The 15,303-nt window shown below is 39.6% G+C and overlaps 1 protein-coding gene across 5 annotated transcripts in view; it reads left to right on the top strand.

Moving 5' to 3' along the window:
* The window catches only part of ARL13B (ARF like GTPase 13B), a 50,698-nt gene that overhangs the window by 2,324 nt on the left and 33,071 nt on the right, over nt 1-15,303 (top strand). For 4 of the 5 annotated variants that reach the window (XM_083824135.1, XM_083824132.1, XM_083824134.1 and 1 more), the window contains 3 exons: nt 1,500-1,671; nt 3,102-3,172; nt 7,975-8,224. In XM_083824135.1, the coding sequence (XP_083680261.1) occupies nt 1,613-1,671; nt 3,102-3,172; nt 7,975-8,224 (380 nt within the window). In that variant the 5' untranslated portion in view covers nt 1,500-1,612. The remainder of the gene's footprint in view (nt 1-1,499; nt 1,672-3,101; nt 3,173-7,974; nt 8,225-15,303) is intronic. The other variant, XM_083824136.1, reaches the window with a different exon arrangement.

Raw genomic sequence — 15,303 nt, 5'->3', positions numbered from 1 at the left:
TCTCAGATTAAAACAGTCCTTATTTTGAGCACAGTGTTGGGCACCAAGGACTGTGGTGGGTTGATCACAGCCAACAGCAAAACCCCTACCCAGCAGCTTGCTCGCTCCCCTCTTAACCTGGGATGGGGAGAAAGTGAGAAGACATAGATGGAGATAATTACAATTTAACAGAGAAAGCAAAAGCTGCATACTTAAGCAGAGCAAAAAAAAAACCACAACACAATTCATTCACTGCTTCCCATCAGCAGCCATTCCCTGTAAGGTGGGGCCTCGGCATACTTCTGGCTGCTTGGGAAAACAAGCACAATGATGATGAACAACCCCCCGTCCTCCTCCTTGCCCTCAGCCTTCTTGCTGAGTACAACATTGCAGCGTACGTGATGTCCCTTCAGTCAGTTTGATTCAGCAGTCCTGGCTGTGTCCCCTCCTAGCTTCTCGTGCACCCGAGCCAACTCGGGGTTGGCAGAGCGAGAAAGAGAAAGCCTTGATGCTGAGCAATCACCAAAGCATTGGTGTGTTACCTGCAGTGTTTTAGCCAAAAATACAAAACGTAGCACCATACAGGCTGCTGTGAAGGAAACAAACTTCATCCCAGCCCGACCCAATAGAGCACCCTGTCAGGGATGTAGTGGCTTTGAAATCGTGCACTAGAATTGACTAAAGCTCAGTGAAGGCCTTTACTTGAGCACACTTCTTTTGCTGTTATTTGCAGTAATACTGTTGTAGCTAAAGTAACTGAGGGTGTTTTATAGCTTTTGACTCTATGCATTTCACTGCATGATTTGTTTAAGTCTTACTGTTTCATGCTTGTGTGCACATGTAAAGAAACAAACATGCGCATGGTCAAGGAGTCATTCCCCATAGTTTATTCCACAAAGCAGTATCAGAAAGAGGAATATGTTCCCTGCTTCTTTCTTTCTCATGCTCGAAGAGTAGAAAATGGGATTGTAGAATGACAGGTGCTTGATTCTTCTATTTAACTTAGTGAAAATTATTAGTCTTTAAGTTGCCTGTTCCTCCAAGTACTCTCCAGAGAGACTGGTTTCCTTGATGTGTAAAAGAAACTGACAGTGAAAGAATGTACTTAGCGGGTATGACATTCTTTGTTTGCTTTTAATGTCTTATCCTGTTATGTTCTTAGGCCTCACCTGTGCTTCAAATTGGTCCTTATTTTCTGTCAGTCAGCAGAGCTGCGCGATGTGATAACTAGGCAAGCACTGGGATTTATTTCGTAGCTTGCTGTTGTACTGCCCTAATTTGCAGGTTTCCTGACGTGCGCTGGTCTCGCACTCCTATGTTTTGTGAGTACTCTGATGTTGCTGCCTAGATGCATAAAATGGGGGCAAGTGAAGTGTGAAAGGATGGAAGAGTGAAAGACACAACAAGACTGTCATGGGGCTGGCTGAAGATGGAGACGCTCTGAACAGACAAGCTGCTGCTCGGGAAACGGGTTGTCTTTGTCATGCTTTGGGTCTAACTGTTTTTGGTTTTCTTGCTAGTGGTGACAAGACAAGGCCTGGGCCGCTGCCGTCTCTCCAGTCTCACTGAACTGTTCTGGCCTGCCCCCATTTTTCCTGTAGCTTCTGAGGCTCTGGATGGCTAGTGAAGAGGGATGTTCAGTCTAATGGCCAATTGTTGCAACTGGTTAAAACGGTGGCAGGAGCCTGTCAGGTAAGCGTGTGAAAGCATTCATTTTCTACTTCTGTGCTGACCTTCTTCCCAAACTGTATCTCATGTCATCTCACCAATGTTTCACTTTATTTTGTTCTAGTATATTTTTTTAAACTTGAAGATAAAATCTGTTGTTCTTTTTTTCTCCAAGGGAATATCAATACATGTTCTGAACTTGAAAATAAAATGTTAATCACTTTTAGTTTAGGTACTTTGTTTCTGACTGAAAGAAAGTATAAAGTTCAAAATACTGTCCTTCACGCACTGTTTTCTCAAGTAGGGCATCTGGGGTAATGCTAGACTGTCTATGTAAAATTCAACCCCTTCTGTCTTTTTTTGATTTAGCTTCTGCATTTTGAGATTATGAAGTGTAGCGCGTTAAAACACTGCCAGGAGTATAGTGTACTCCAGTATAATTCTATTTTATTGTTATTATTTAATTACCCTAATGCTGCATTTTGTGGGCAACCTGATGATCCATTTTCACTTCCAGAATCTTACTGTCTTCATTTGTTTCTGTTACTTTTATTTTAACATCCTGCATCCTTTTCCCTCTGATTAGCAGAGATGAGCAGACTTGTGTAAGCTATACTTCATAGGTGATACTGTTATAGTTTTAAGACTGGAAATAACAATGTTTTTACTGTTCCTTCATTTAAAGGAGCATAAAGGTGAGCAAATTTCTTTGACTTGTCTGAGTATTCATGAATTGGAGGAATGATTGAGTTACATACACAGATATATTTTTCCTGTGTTATTCTAAAATCCTATTCTAGTACAAGTTCTAGCCTCTACACCACTTTGAATTTATAAAATAAATAGCACTGTTTTGTATGTTTGCAGCTTTCACTACTCCTGCTTGAAACAAAAGCAAGATGAGTACCAGTGCCACTTAATTTATAGTGTATTATGTTGTCTACCCAAGGTTCTTTTTATTCTGTGTAGTGTTGTTCAGCTGCGCTGGTTGAGACAGAAATAAATTGCTGGTGTAAGCAAGACCACAGATTTGATTGAGATAGAGAGTAAAATACAGGAGAATGGAAATGAAATTAAAGAAACTGCTAAAGAGATCATGACTATACCATAAAAAGTATAAAATTTACAGTACTGTGAAATGAAGCTTCAGCAGGCAAATGCAAGTTAAGAGCAAAGTCATTATCACACGTGAAACATTTAGTGTGATGCTAGACTTCTCATTTAATAGCTTGTTCTGCTGTTCTGTCTAATCAGATGGTCTGACACACTGAATGCCAGATACACAAATGGAATAATGCCTGCCACTTGATATTTTGATACTTATTCTTTCTACTACTTAGTCATATATTTGCCATGCATGTATTTTAAAAAAAAAAAAAAGCTTAAAATAGCTTATGTCTAGGTAGAAGAAAAAAGACTTGAAATATCTTTCTTTTTTTTTATTCCTTATGGAGGAAGGTGACACTAATAATGGTGGGTCTTGATAATGCTGGTAAAACGGCTACAGTCCGAGGAATTCAAGGAGGTAAGCAATTAATTTGGTGATTTAATTGAAGCATTGAAAGAGCGTAATTACTCACTTTACATCATTTTTGTCTAAAACATTACTTCATCTCTTAATTTATCTCTTCTTCCCATGTCATTTAAAGAAAATTTTGGTGATTTTGTTTTTCTTAAAGAGTTTGGTGACAAAAGCGAGCATGTCACAGGCTTACTGTGTGGAGAACTGCAGGTAAGGGGGAAAAAAAGGGTCTTAGATGGAAACATAAAGATCCTGATTTTTGATGTCTGGCAGGTCATACTAGGGTGACTTAAAAAGTATGTTCCCCCAGACCTGTGCTTTATGCTCAGGAAAAGTAGCAGAGCAAGCTCTGCTTGTTGGCCAGTGCAGGTAAGATCATGTTGAACTAATGCAGAGTAAATCAGTGCTACTTTAACACACCAGCAGTGTGACAAGCAGCGTTGTTACTGCTCTACTGCATGTTTTTCCACAGGTAGTAATATGGCTTAGTGGCAAGGTGGATAATATGCAGACAACTACCTCTTAAGACATTGCACCATGCAGCCTAGAGCCATTGGTCTGCTTGGACAGTTAGTCCACAGAGTTGTTTTCAGTTATTTCGGAAATACCAGGTCAAAGCATTCATAGTACTTTGGTGCTTGTGGCTTAAGTTGACCACTGTATTGTTAATAAGCAAAATATAAATTTACAGCAAAATCTGTTTTGGATAAGGGTTCTTGTTTTGATTTCATGAGCATAGCATATTTTTGGACTGGAGGAACTTTTTCAGTATTTCACTAAATAGCTGAAGGAACATTGTAACTACAAGCAAGCTGTCTGTCTCTGTTGGTTGCTTAATTTAAGTGAAAGCAAGTGTAGGAAAAAATCTCAGAACTCTGTAGGCGGTGTTCTAATTCACAATTAGTTTGAATCAATGCAAAGAATCAGAATATTCTGGTTAATGAAGCGTTTCACATGTCGGCATACACTAGAGAAATCGGAGGACCAAATCCTTTGCGTGTTCACAGAATCACAGAATGATTGAGGTTGGAAAGGGACCTCTGGAGATCATCTAGTCCAACCTCTGGTCAGTCAGGGTCACTTAGAGGATGTTGCACTGGATCACGTCCAGACAGGTTTTCAGTCTCCAGAGGAGACTCTGCAACCTGTTCCAGTGCTCTGTCACCCTCACAGTAAGGAAGTTTTTCCTCATATTCAGATGGAACTTCCCGTGTTTCACTCTGTGCCCATTGCTACTCATCCTATCGCGGGGCACCACCAAAAAGAGCCTGGCCCTGTCATCTTTAAGCCCTGAAGATATTTATATACATTGATAAGATCCCCCTCTCAGCCTTCTCTTCTCTAGGCTAAACAGGCCCAGCTCCCTCAGCCTTTCCTCATAAGGGAGGCGCTCCAATCCCCAAATTGTCTTCGTAGCCCTCTGCTGGACTCTCTCCAGGAGCTCCAGGCTCGTACTGGGGAGCCCAGAACTGGACCCAGTACTCCAGGTGTGGCCTTGCCAGGGCTGAGTGGAGGGGGAGTATCGCCTCCCTTGACCTGCTGGCAACATTCCTTCTAACACACCCCCTGATTCCACTGGCCTTCTCAGCTACAAGGGCACCTTGCTGGCTCATGGTTAGCTTGTCGCCCACCAGGACTCCCAGGTCCTTCTCTGCAGAGCTGCAGTCCAGCAGGTCAGCCCCCAGCCTGTACTGGTGCTTGGGGTTATTCCTCCCTAGGTGCAGGACCCTGTGCTTGACTTTGTTGAACTTTTCGAGGTTCCCCTCAGCCCAACTGTCCAGGTCCCTCTGAATGGCAGCACAGCCTTCTGGTCTGTCAGCTACTCCTCCCAGTGTTGTATCATCAGCAAACTTGCTGAGGGTGCACTCTGTCTCTTCTTCCAGGTCATTGATGAGTAAGTTGAACAGGACCAGAGCCAGTACTGACCCCTGGGGATACCGCTAGCTACAGGCCTCCAACTAGACCACAGCCCTCTGAGCTCTGCCATCCATCCAGTTCTCCATCTACCTCACTGACCACTCACCTAACCCACACTTCCTGTTCTTACCTATCAGGATGTCATGGGAGATGGTATCAAAAGCCTTGCTGAAGTCAAGGTAGACAACATTCACTGCTCTCCCTTCCTCTATCCAGCCAGTAATTCCATTGTAGAAGGCTATCAGATTGGTTAAGCATGTTTTCCTCTTGGTGAATCCCTGCTGACTCCTCCTCATCACTTCCTTCTCCACCTCTCTGCTTAGAGATGACATCTAGAATGAGCAGTTCCATCACCTTTCCGGGGATGGAGGTGAGGCTGACTGCCTTGTAGTTTCCGGGGTCCTCCTTCCTGCCCTTTCTGAAGACTGACGTGACATACACTTTCTTCCAGTCCTTGCATACTTTCCCTGTTCTCCATGACCTTCTGAAAATGATGGAGAGTAGCTTAGCAATAACATCCACTAGGTGCCCCAGCACTCATGGGTGTATCCCATCTGGGCCCATGGATTTGCATGTATCAAGTTTGCTTAAGTGATCTCTAATCCTATCCTCCTTAGGCAAGGGAAAGTCTTCCTTTCTGTTGTGTGTGCAGAAGTAGCTTTCTGGTGACTGCATAGCAAATGTGCACATATCAGTAAGCTTTATATAAAATCTATGTCATACGCATGTATAACTAGGAAAAGGTTCCAAAAAAGGAAATTGAGTGTGTATGTATAACATATAAGCAATGGCTCTCGTGATACGTTTTACATCGTTATTTATCTCTAGAATAGCACTAGCAGCTTTCTAGGGACCTATCTAGGTAAGAGACTACTTGATTTTGGAGGGTACTTTGTGTTGTCCAATAATACTTGCAAACAGGATATAATTTGAGATAAAACTTGTGCTTATGAGAACAAATATTCTCTAAGTTATTTTTCCTTTTGCGATCGGCTTTCTAAATAACTTTCATCTTGTTTACATAGGAGACTACCAAGTAGTGTTTTTGACAGACTCAGAGGCTCCATGTCGGTTTTCTGTTTATGCTTGTTATTCAAGCTCACTGACTTGCTAAAATGTGGAAAAAAAAAAAGTTAGGAACATAAATGAGAGGTTATTTGTGAATCTTTGCTCTGAAAACATTCATGCTCATGAAAACTTCATTATTTTGTCTTCCATTCTGTTTCAAGATCAACTTTAATACCTTTATCAGAGAAAAGTGACTATTATTTCTGAAAGTAAATTTGTTTATTGGAAAAAAAAAAGATATGGATCCTTGTGAAGAGGAACTCTTGGAAAGGATACTTCTGACTTCTGTGCCTGTTTCCCAAGGCTTGAATACTATTTGCCTTAGAAAACAATTTTTTTGTCCTTAACAGGGTTTGCAGAAATTAGAACCTTCGCTTAGTTTTCAGGGTTAATTTAAAATATATATACATGTTCTTTTTTTTTGCCTGTGCAAGTCATGCAGCATATGGGAGGAGGTGACAGTTGCAATTGGTGGGTTTTAGTAGAAGCCTGTTGCAGATGTATTTCTGTTCTTAGGACTCTTAAACCTGGGCAAATTAACATAACCTCCAAAGTTGTATTTGCCAAAATGGGTCTACAGCTTATACAGCAGATGCTGTTTTTTTACATGAAGACTTTATTACTGGAGACCTTGCAGTACAACAGGACTACATGTTTCAGTGATATTACCTTAATTTCAGTATCATCAGTAACATTCACCCTTAACAAGCTCTCATGCCTGTACAAGAGAACAATATAGCTGACTGTCCAAACTACTTCTCAAAACAGAGTTTGAGGTTTGGAGTTGGAATTTGTCACAAACAGGTGTCCCCCTTCTGTAGCTGGAGTCTTGGCTTATGCTGCTCTGGCAGGGGGCTGTTCTGGATTACCATCTTGGGTGTGACAAGGATTTCTCTCTCTCTCAGAAAAGGAATGTGGGAGCAGCAGGCTGGTAGTAATTTAGCTTCTGTGCTGCTCTTCAGGTTGCTCTGTGCTGTTAACCATGACTTTGCTTCTTCCTCTCAACAAGCTGAATTTTACATCTGTTTTTCCCACCTTCTGCTACCAAGCTACATAAGACAGTTGCAGAAATCCAATTAACTCACCCCTGCAGAGTCAGCTTAGCGGTGTGAGGCAAGTGCAGGCTTTCTTTGCCTTTGAGGGAGACAGCAAGTAAAAGTGCTACATATAAAGCTATAGCTTTTTAGCATATTGCGTGGCAAAATCAAAAAACGTAAAATAACAAAAAAAGCCAAACTACCCTTGAATAAAGGGAATGAACTAATTGAAGGAGAACCTGGCTTCATGCTTTTTAAAGGCTGATCAGGCAGCTGGTTTATCTCAGCCCTTGATTTGAGCTTTTGAAGCCATTTTGGCAATCATGAGGGATAAAGAAGAAATCTGGCAGAACACAAGGCTTCCCAGTTCATAATACATTAACTGTTTTGTTTTGCTTCTCAAATTTGGATTAATACCATACAAATGCTATATAACTGTTCAGAAGGGAGCACCTAGGGTAAGGTTGTGTGTAAAAGTAAAAACTATAATTCATTTTAACTGTGGTGTTAAATATTAAAAATTGCCCGTTTTGCTTTTTTTTTTTCTGGTGCTAAATCAATGTAAAATAATTGGTTGAGAGTAATGTGTTAATTTGAAATTATCTTAGGAAAAGGAAAATATTAGTGTAAAATATGTGGTTAGCAACATGGTGTCACTTAACAGTGAGGATTTGCTCCATGTGTTCAGAATACAGATTTTGCTACAGAAATCAAAATGTAAAATCCTCTTTAAATAGCTAAGGCAACTGTTTACTAAAGGCTTTCTCCTTTGATCTCTAACAGAGTCTCCTGAAGATGTAGCGCCAACGGTTGGGTTTTCCAAGATTGACCTGAAACAGGGACGCTTTGAAGTCACCATCTTTGATTTAGGAGGTGGAAAACGAATTAGGAACATTTGGAGAAATTACTATGCTGAGTCTTACGGTGTAATATTTGTCGTGGATTCCAGTGACATTGCAAGAATGGAAGAAACAAAGCAAGCCATGACAGAAGTTTTAAACAGCCCTAAGATATCAGGGAAACCCGTGTTAGTGTAAGTATTATCTGCAAAGTCTCAAATTATCATTAGAATAATATTTATTAATTTTTGACCTTGGGTATACCTTCCAAAGAAGTATTTACATAGTATTGACATAATGTACACTGATAGTACTGTTGTTTTAGCACTGACCAATGCTACAGTTAGTTTTATGATCTTATCACAGTGTGTGTTTGTGCCATCTTAATATTATAGCAGTTAAAAAACCCTTTTCTTTCTTTCTTCTCCTCATTTTTGCCTTCCCTCTCAAGTTGTACATGGTGACATGCTAAATTGATTCACTGCATCTGACATTAGATTTTTTTTTTTATTTAGCCTTTTATTAGATCTTTATATTTGTTTCTCATCTCCTTCAGTAGCAGTGGAAAAATCCATAAGATTTGTTTAAACTCTTTCAGATTTTAGTATTACTTCATATGATGGGGCAGGTTAAAGGCTGTGCAAGTCTGACATGGTGACTTCTTGGAAAAATGTTGTTACTGTTTAGGTCTAGATCAATTCCATAAATTGTAAATGATTGTTTATATTCTGCAATACCAGTAAACATAAAAATGTCTTGTTCACCTAACACACGGTGGTGCTGCTGATGCATGATCAGCAAAATCTTGTTAAAGGAAGCTTACCTCAGTAGTACTTGGCATTTGCTTTCGCTTCAGTGCATGTGTTTTTGAAAAAACAAGTTTCAAAGGTCTGGAAATTCTTACACAGAACAGATAAAAACTAATAAATTTCTCTACTTAAAAACTAAGTTTTGTAAAACACTGTAACAGTTTTGTTAAATTCAGCAGTGGGAAAAAAAAAGAGAACAAACGCCATTTTAAAGTTACAAAATAAGGTATGAAAGTTGAAAATGGTTTCTCAGGACAGTATCTTTGGTGGGTGTAAGAACTCCATAATTCAGTGATTGTACATCACCTCCATAGTATCATAAAGAATCTGTGCTTAAAGCTGAGAAGAGATGCCTTTTATTTTTAAGGCGTAGTGATTCTCTCATGGTTTGAGAGTGAAGCTGGCTAATCTGTTTTGATGAAACAGTGTATAGTTCAGCAAGCTAATAGTGTACGTTTTGAAAAATAGATTAGACTTTAAATTCCATTTCTGTCTGAATGTTTGTGGTATAGGAAAGGCAATAAAACCATTTTAATGCAGCTAGTTTAACTCAGATATGTTCTTCTGAAAATGAACCTGTGACAGTTGACAACTGTGGAGTGTTTCAAAATAAATATAACTTTATTTTTTCATATAAATCTTTGTCCTGATCGTGTAATAGAGCTGATGTGGGCGGTTGGCTGTATCCGCACAGAGCCCACATGCCTTCCTGGGACTTGATCCTGGTTTTTGATCCATGTCAGTAGCTAATCAGAAGGCAGAGTCTGTTAAATGAGTCTAATAGTAACTAAACAAAGTTTGTTAATGTTATTGTCTTCTAACTGATTGACCCTCAAGCCTTTGAACAGAATTTGCTCTGGCAGTGTCCCAGCTCTGTGAAGATAAACGGTAGTTCATTGTCTTATGATCCCTGTACACGCCTGCATCTTGAGTTGCAAATTCTTTTCTGTATTGTCTGTGTTTTCTGTTCAGTGTCTGCTGCATGGAATAGTGATGCTGCTCAGATAAGCAAATTTAGATGTTATGCAATGGGTAAAATACATGCTGAATCATGAAGTTTATTTATGTAAATGTATCTCCTTTTTAACTTGAAAACTTTAAAAAGGAAATAATGTAACCTAATTTAGATAAAAGATTTTTTTTTAACCTCGTAAAAAGTATCTGTAACTGCAGGGTCTGGTTCATTAGAGTAAAAAGGTATCTGTTAACAACATTGCATAAAACTATTCTCCAGGCATTTTTAAGCTGCTGCTATGTGATAGTAGATTTTTCCATTGCTCTACATATTCACTCATAGCTCTGTATATTCATTTTCAAGATGTACTCATCTGCACTGTAGAATTATTAAAAAAAAAAAAAGGCAACAATAACAAAAAAGGATCAAAGTTTAGATAACTTCAAATGGAAAACATTTAATGGTCACCAGGAAAGGCTTGGGAGTGTTCAACGAAGTCCTTCAATAAAGTAGACTAATTAAACTTTCTTTTCCCCTTTTTTGAACAGTGCAGTAATCATGTGGTTTGTCTACACAGAGATGTAGTTGTTCGCTCCTTCCCCTTTCCTCCCACCCTTCTCTCCCCCGACCTTTTGTTTCTTGGGTGCTGGCACTACAGTGAGCTGAGTGTGGTAGCTGACTTGCTCGTTCCTTCTCAGAGGGAAACAGCTGCATGTCTCCCCACTCCTGAGCAGGGATGTGTGTCGAACTCTAGTTTACCCGGCTAGTAAGGGTGCGGAGTACACCAGCTCCTACTAATCAAGACAGATCTCCAGTGCTGCATCACCATGCCCCAAGGCCAGAGGGATGTCACCTGCAGCCCATGAGAGATTGGGGTCAAGCACTGTGTAGCGTGGATGTGAACAGTCCTCTCCAGAAAGGGATCCCCAAAAGCTTTTCGCTCCAAGCAGCACATGCAGGAGCCAGTCCATGCCATTCACTTTATCCAGGGGCCACAGCTGGTGCTGTCCCCAAAGACAGCATAGTTATAACTAAGCAGCTAGGTGAGCATCTAAGATGGTGGGTATTTGGAGAAGGGAGTGGGGGGGGCGGGGGGAAGGTGGTAAAGGTGGTAGAAGAATTCTGAATATTTTGTCTAATCATTTTTGAATATTTTAGGACTGTGCTACATGCAATGAAAATGTTTAAATCTTAATGTGCAGGGAGGTGTGCAACTGGGGCCCACATTTTTTTCTTGAAATACATGAAAAGTTATATCCACAAAAAATACTTTAAAATCGAGTAGAAGAGTAGGACCTTGAAAAATACAAGTTTTTATTCTAAAAAGTCAGTTTTTCCTAAAGCTAACTTTTTTCTTTTAGTGCTAGCTTTTTCCAGTAAATAACTTCCTACTTCATCTTTGAATATTGGAGCACTTTATCCTAATTTGTTTTATATCAGAACAAACAACCATCCTTTCTGACAAGTGCTGGGAATTTATGGCAAGTTATGGCACCATATGTAGTCTTAGATGTCTGTTTCTCTTAATGCGTGCTGTGAGTAGTGCTAGCAAGGCACCACTATGAACCACTGTTGGGTAGAAGAGTCTTCTTGTTTGATGAAGAACAAGATCCACTATTAGAGAGTTTGGAGTGTGATCTTTGTTACAGAGTGAAGTAGAGCTGGAGTCATTGGCCTATTCCACCTCTTGCTGTGTTTCTCCCATCCCAACCAACTGCATTATGGCATGCCCTAATCCCTAACAGTACACCTGTGTAGGTGTCAGCGCTGCTCTTTGCCAGAAGACAACACACTGCTGGCAGAAGAAGGGTGAAGGAGGAGACGGCTCTTGCTCCTCATCCTCCCTGTTATAGGGATGCACAGCAATCCTGATGCAGGGAGAAGTGGAGGCCCAGGAAGAGAATGCACTAAATTGTGCAGTGTGGGCATAAAACTGGTACTTGATGCTCTGTATTATAGTACTGTGGGGATGTAAGAGTTCTGATACTGTTCAGTGCGATACTTGCATCACATTGAACTGGGACAGTGGCATCTTATTATCTATCAGTGTGTCACAATGTAACTTTAAGACCATTTTCCTAAAATGCTGATGGCTGTTATTGACTAAAAAAGGCTGTTATTGACTGTTGGTACAAATTACTTGAAGACATTAAACTTGGTGTTTAGCTTTTTTTTTACTGTACAGTGTTACCACTTTAATTTGTTTGCTTATGTGGGGTTTTTAAAATATTCAGGTGCTTATGTAGTTAATCAGTCCGGTAAGTATGGGGAAATTGACTTGCAGAGAGTAAGACCTGGTGGTTCTTTAGCTCATGGGTCAGTTCTTCTGTCAGCGTCCTCAAGATTTATATAGGTATGCAAGATTTTCTTCTTTTAAAACTTTATCCTGCATTTTATCAGAAAGGATCACCTGTATTTAATATTATGAATACAAATACTGTTGAAGTATTTGAAATAAACATACAAGAGGCAATATTGAACTCCATGTGTGGATGCTCTTGTATTAGAGAGATCACTGGGCAGGTTGTTTTTTTTTTTTTTTTTAAGTAGAAAGCTACTTTCTACCTTTTATTTAGGTGATGAGGGATTATAATCTTCAATATTTCACATTTCTTATTGGAATTATAGCCTCTCTGCTTCAGTTTCTTTTTGTCAGTTACACATAACTGTGTAACTATTGGAGGAAACAAAACCACTGGAAAGTTCATTTTAATGATTACTTCAGCCTACATAATTTCAGCTCTTAATCATTCTGGATATTCAATATCAATTTCTCATGATGTCAGTGTAATAATAGCACCTTGTGTTTTAAGAAAAAAAACACAACAAACTGCTCAAGTCTTGATGTCTTTCTTCTTGAAGATTCTTCAGCATGTTACTTAGATTTGTTTTGCAGTTTTCTAACAATATAAAGCTGAAAACTACTTGAATTATTTACTTGCATGTGCATAGGCAGTTGTCTTCCTGAGTATTACTGAAGATTGAATTTTCTTTCAGGATTTAAAGTATGGCTTACATTTATTTGAAATAACTATTGTCTGTTTGTCTGGTTAGACATCTTTGTCATGTGAAAAGGAAGGGCTAGCCCAGAAACACATTTCTCTCACAGATAAGGATGCTTGCGTGGACACTTCTGCCGTGGGGGATGCTGTGTCAGCAGGTGGTGTTTGTTGTATTTTGGTCTTCGCTTCTGTCAACTGTGCGTGAGATAATCCTTCACAGAACTACAGTAATGCTATCTGTTTTAAGGGCTGGGTAGGGAAAGATGGCTGCTACGTACCTTGTTTTCTAAAAGTAAGAACGGGAATGGGAGATGGGGTGGTGTTTCTGTGTATGCATACACATATACATACGTGTGTTTGTATTTGTGTGTATATATATACATATACGTGTGTGTGTGTGAAAGAGCATGTTGGCCATAGCAAATTTTTCCCTGTATTGATTATGGGCTTGATTCTACTCTGCCTTTGGAACAAAAATGTGGCTCCATAAATGCAGCAGTTAGGGGAGATTATTTAATGGAATAGTATCAGTGGTGTCATTACCAGGTTTTATTTTTTTCTACTGTGTAAATCATCTTTTTTCACTTTAAAGTTCAGACCTCTGGTTGCACTTTAACAGTTAATCTCAGCAGTGATATTAAGCTGGGATGGAACAAATCCACCTATTTCTAAATCTAGCAATGTGAAAATAAGTTGGTAGTCCCTTTTGATAGATTAATTGCATCTGGTGGGGAAAAAAGTCAAAGGCATCTAGCTCAGTTAGTGTATTGCAGAATTGCAGCGCAATTCGGTCTGAGTGTATCCAGATATAGTGGCATTGATTGTCTTTGCACAGCATAAAGAAATGTATTTAGAAATACATTCCTGTGGTGGTTTTTGTTTTTTGAAATAACTTTTCCATTTCAGTTGCACTGTTATTTTCCATTTAGAATTGCATTAGAGCACTATTTCTCATTCAGTTCCCAAAGGGGTTGTGTACAGGGCAGATGGCACTCACTGGGACAAGCAAAAATAATCTCCATCTACTTGTTTCTCTTCTCTGCAGAAATAACTGCTGCTATAAAATAAAGCAGTGGTGTGCTTCCTGTCTTGCTAATTCAGCCATTTCATAGGAACATCTAAGTTATCTTCAGGGACTGGTTGAGTCAATGTCTAGCTGTTCTTAGCTCTTTCCCACATTTTGTAGCTCATAATATTGAGGGACACGTGAATGTAACTCATCAGAAGCTGAAAAAAGAACAAAACGGGCAATGTGCGTAAAACAGAAGGATAAGTAGCTCTGTGAACTGCTGAACTATTAAATCTGAAAAGTAGGTTCTTAGGTACCTTATACTGTTCTTGTACTGAAGATTTGCATTCAGTTAAGATGTTAAAAGGAAACTGCTTATTAATTTTTGTGAAACAATGGGAATTTAACCCAATCTCACTGTTAAGTGATTTTAATCTCACTGATTTTAATTGTGATTTTAAAAAAATATATGCATTTCCATGCACTTACGTGGGTAGGGAGGCATGTATGCCCACATTCATGCATGGAAATGGCATCACTATGAATGAAAATTTGACAAGATGGAATTAAAAAAAAAAAAAGTACAAAGGAAATACAAAGTAAATAGAGATGGAAGGATGATACAAGTGCTGTTGATAGGCTGGTGCAATTGAAGCCTGGAGGATGTGTAGCCAACAGTCTGACCTGAATTAAGCTGATACAAAAAGAAATAGGAGTTTGCCTCTTATCTAATCCTTGCTAGCATCTTTGGACTGGATTCCATTGCAAGTCCTCCAGGCATGAAGTGTTAGCAGCTGACACACTCAGTTTAGCTATCTGTAGATGTAGAGTATCTGGCATCCATAATCTATAAGGATTAAACTAGGCTGCAATTTAAAGCTTTAAAAGGAGAATTAATTAAAATGATGGTAGGTCTAAATCTTTCAAGGATGTTTCAGTCAATACACGCTGTATTGCCGCCTTCTGTGTGTCCTGTATCCATTTTAGGAACTAAGGTAAAGTATTCCTATTTCCCTTTACTTATAATACTAATTTAGGCATCAATCTTGCACTCTTAAATGAGGATCCTAAGTTTCTATAAATAGCAGAATTTCATAGGACCATTTAGTGTTCTGGAAACCCCCAGCTGGTTCTTCTGGCCACTCCTGTAGCAGTGCAAATAAAGGTCTGGCCTCGCTACAGAAAAGACAGTGAAGACAAATGTTGATTACAGTGAGTCCAGGCTAGTCAGGGGCTGGAGCATGTGACATAAGGAGAGGCAAGAGAGCTGCAGTTGTTTCAGACTTCAGAAGAAAACAAGGAGGGGAAATCTTACCGCTGCCTACCACTACTTATTAGGGAGGTGTGGAGAAAACAGAACGTGGCTCTTCTCAGAGAGGTGCTGATAGGCTGAGAAGTGGTGGATGAGAGGTTCCACCAGGGAAATGCTCGTTCTGATAAGACCAAGAGGCTGAGCAAGATGTTGGTCTGGATGTTACCCAGAAATTCCTTCTGACGT

Source organism: Anser anser (genome assembly GCF_964211835.1).
Source record: "Anser anser genome assembly, chromosome: 1".
In the NCBI taxonomy this organism is placed as follows: domain Eukaryota; kingdom Metazoa; phylum Chordata; class Aves; order Anseriformes; family Anatidae; genus Anser; species Anser anser.
Note: the sequence above shows the minus strand (reverse complement) of the source record. Positions and strands in the feature narration are given on the sequence as shown.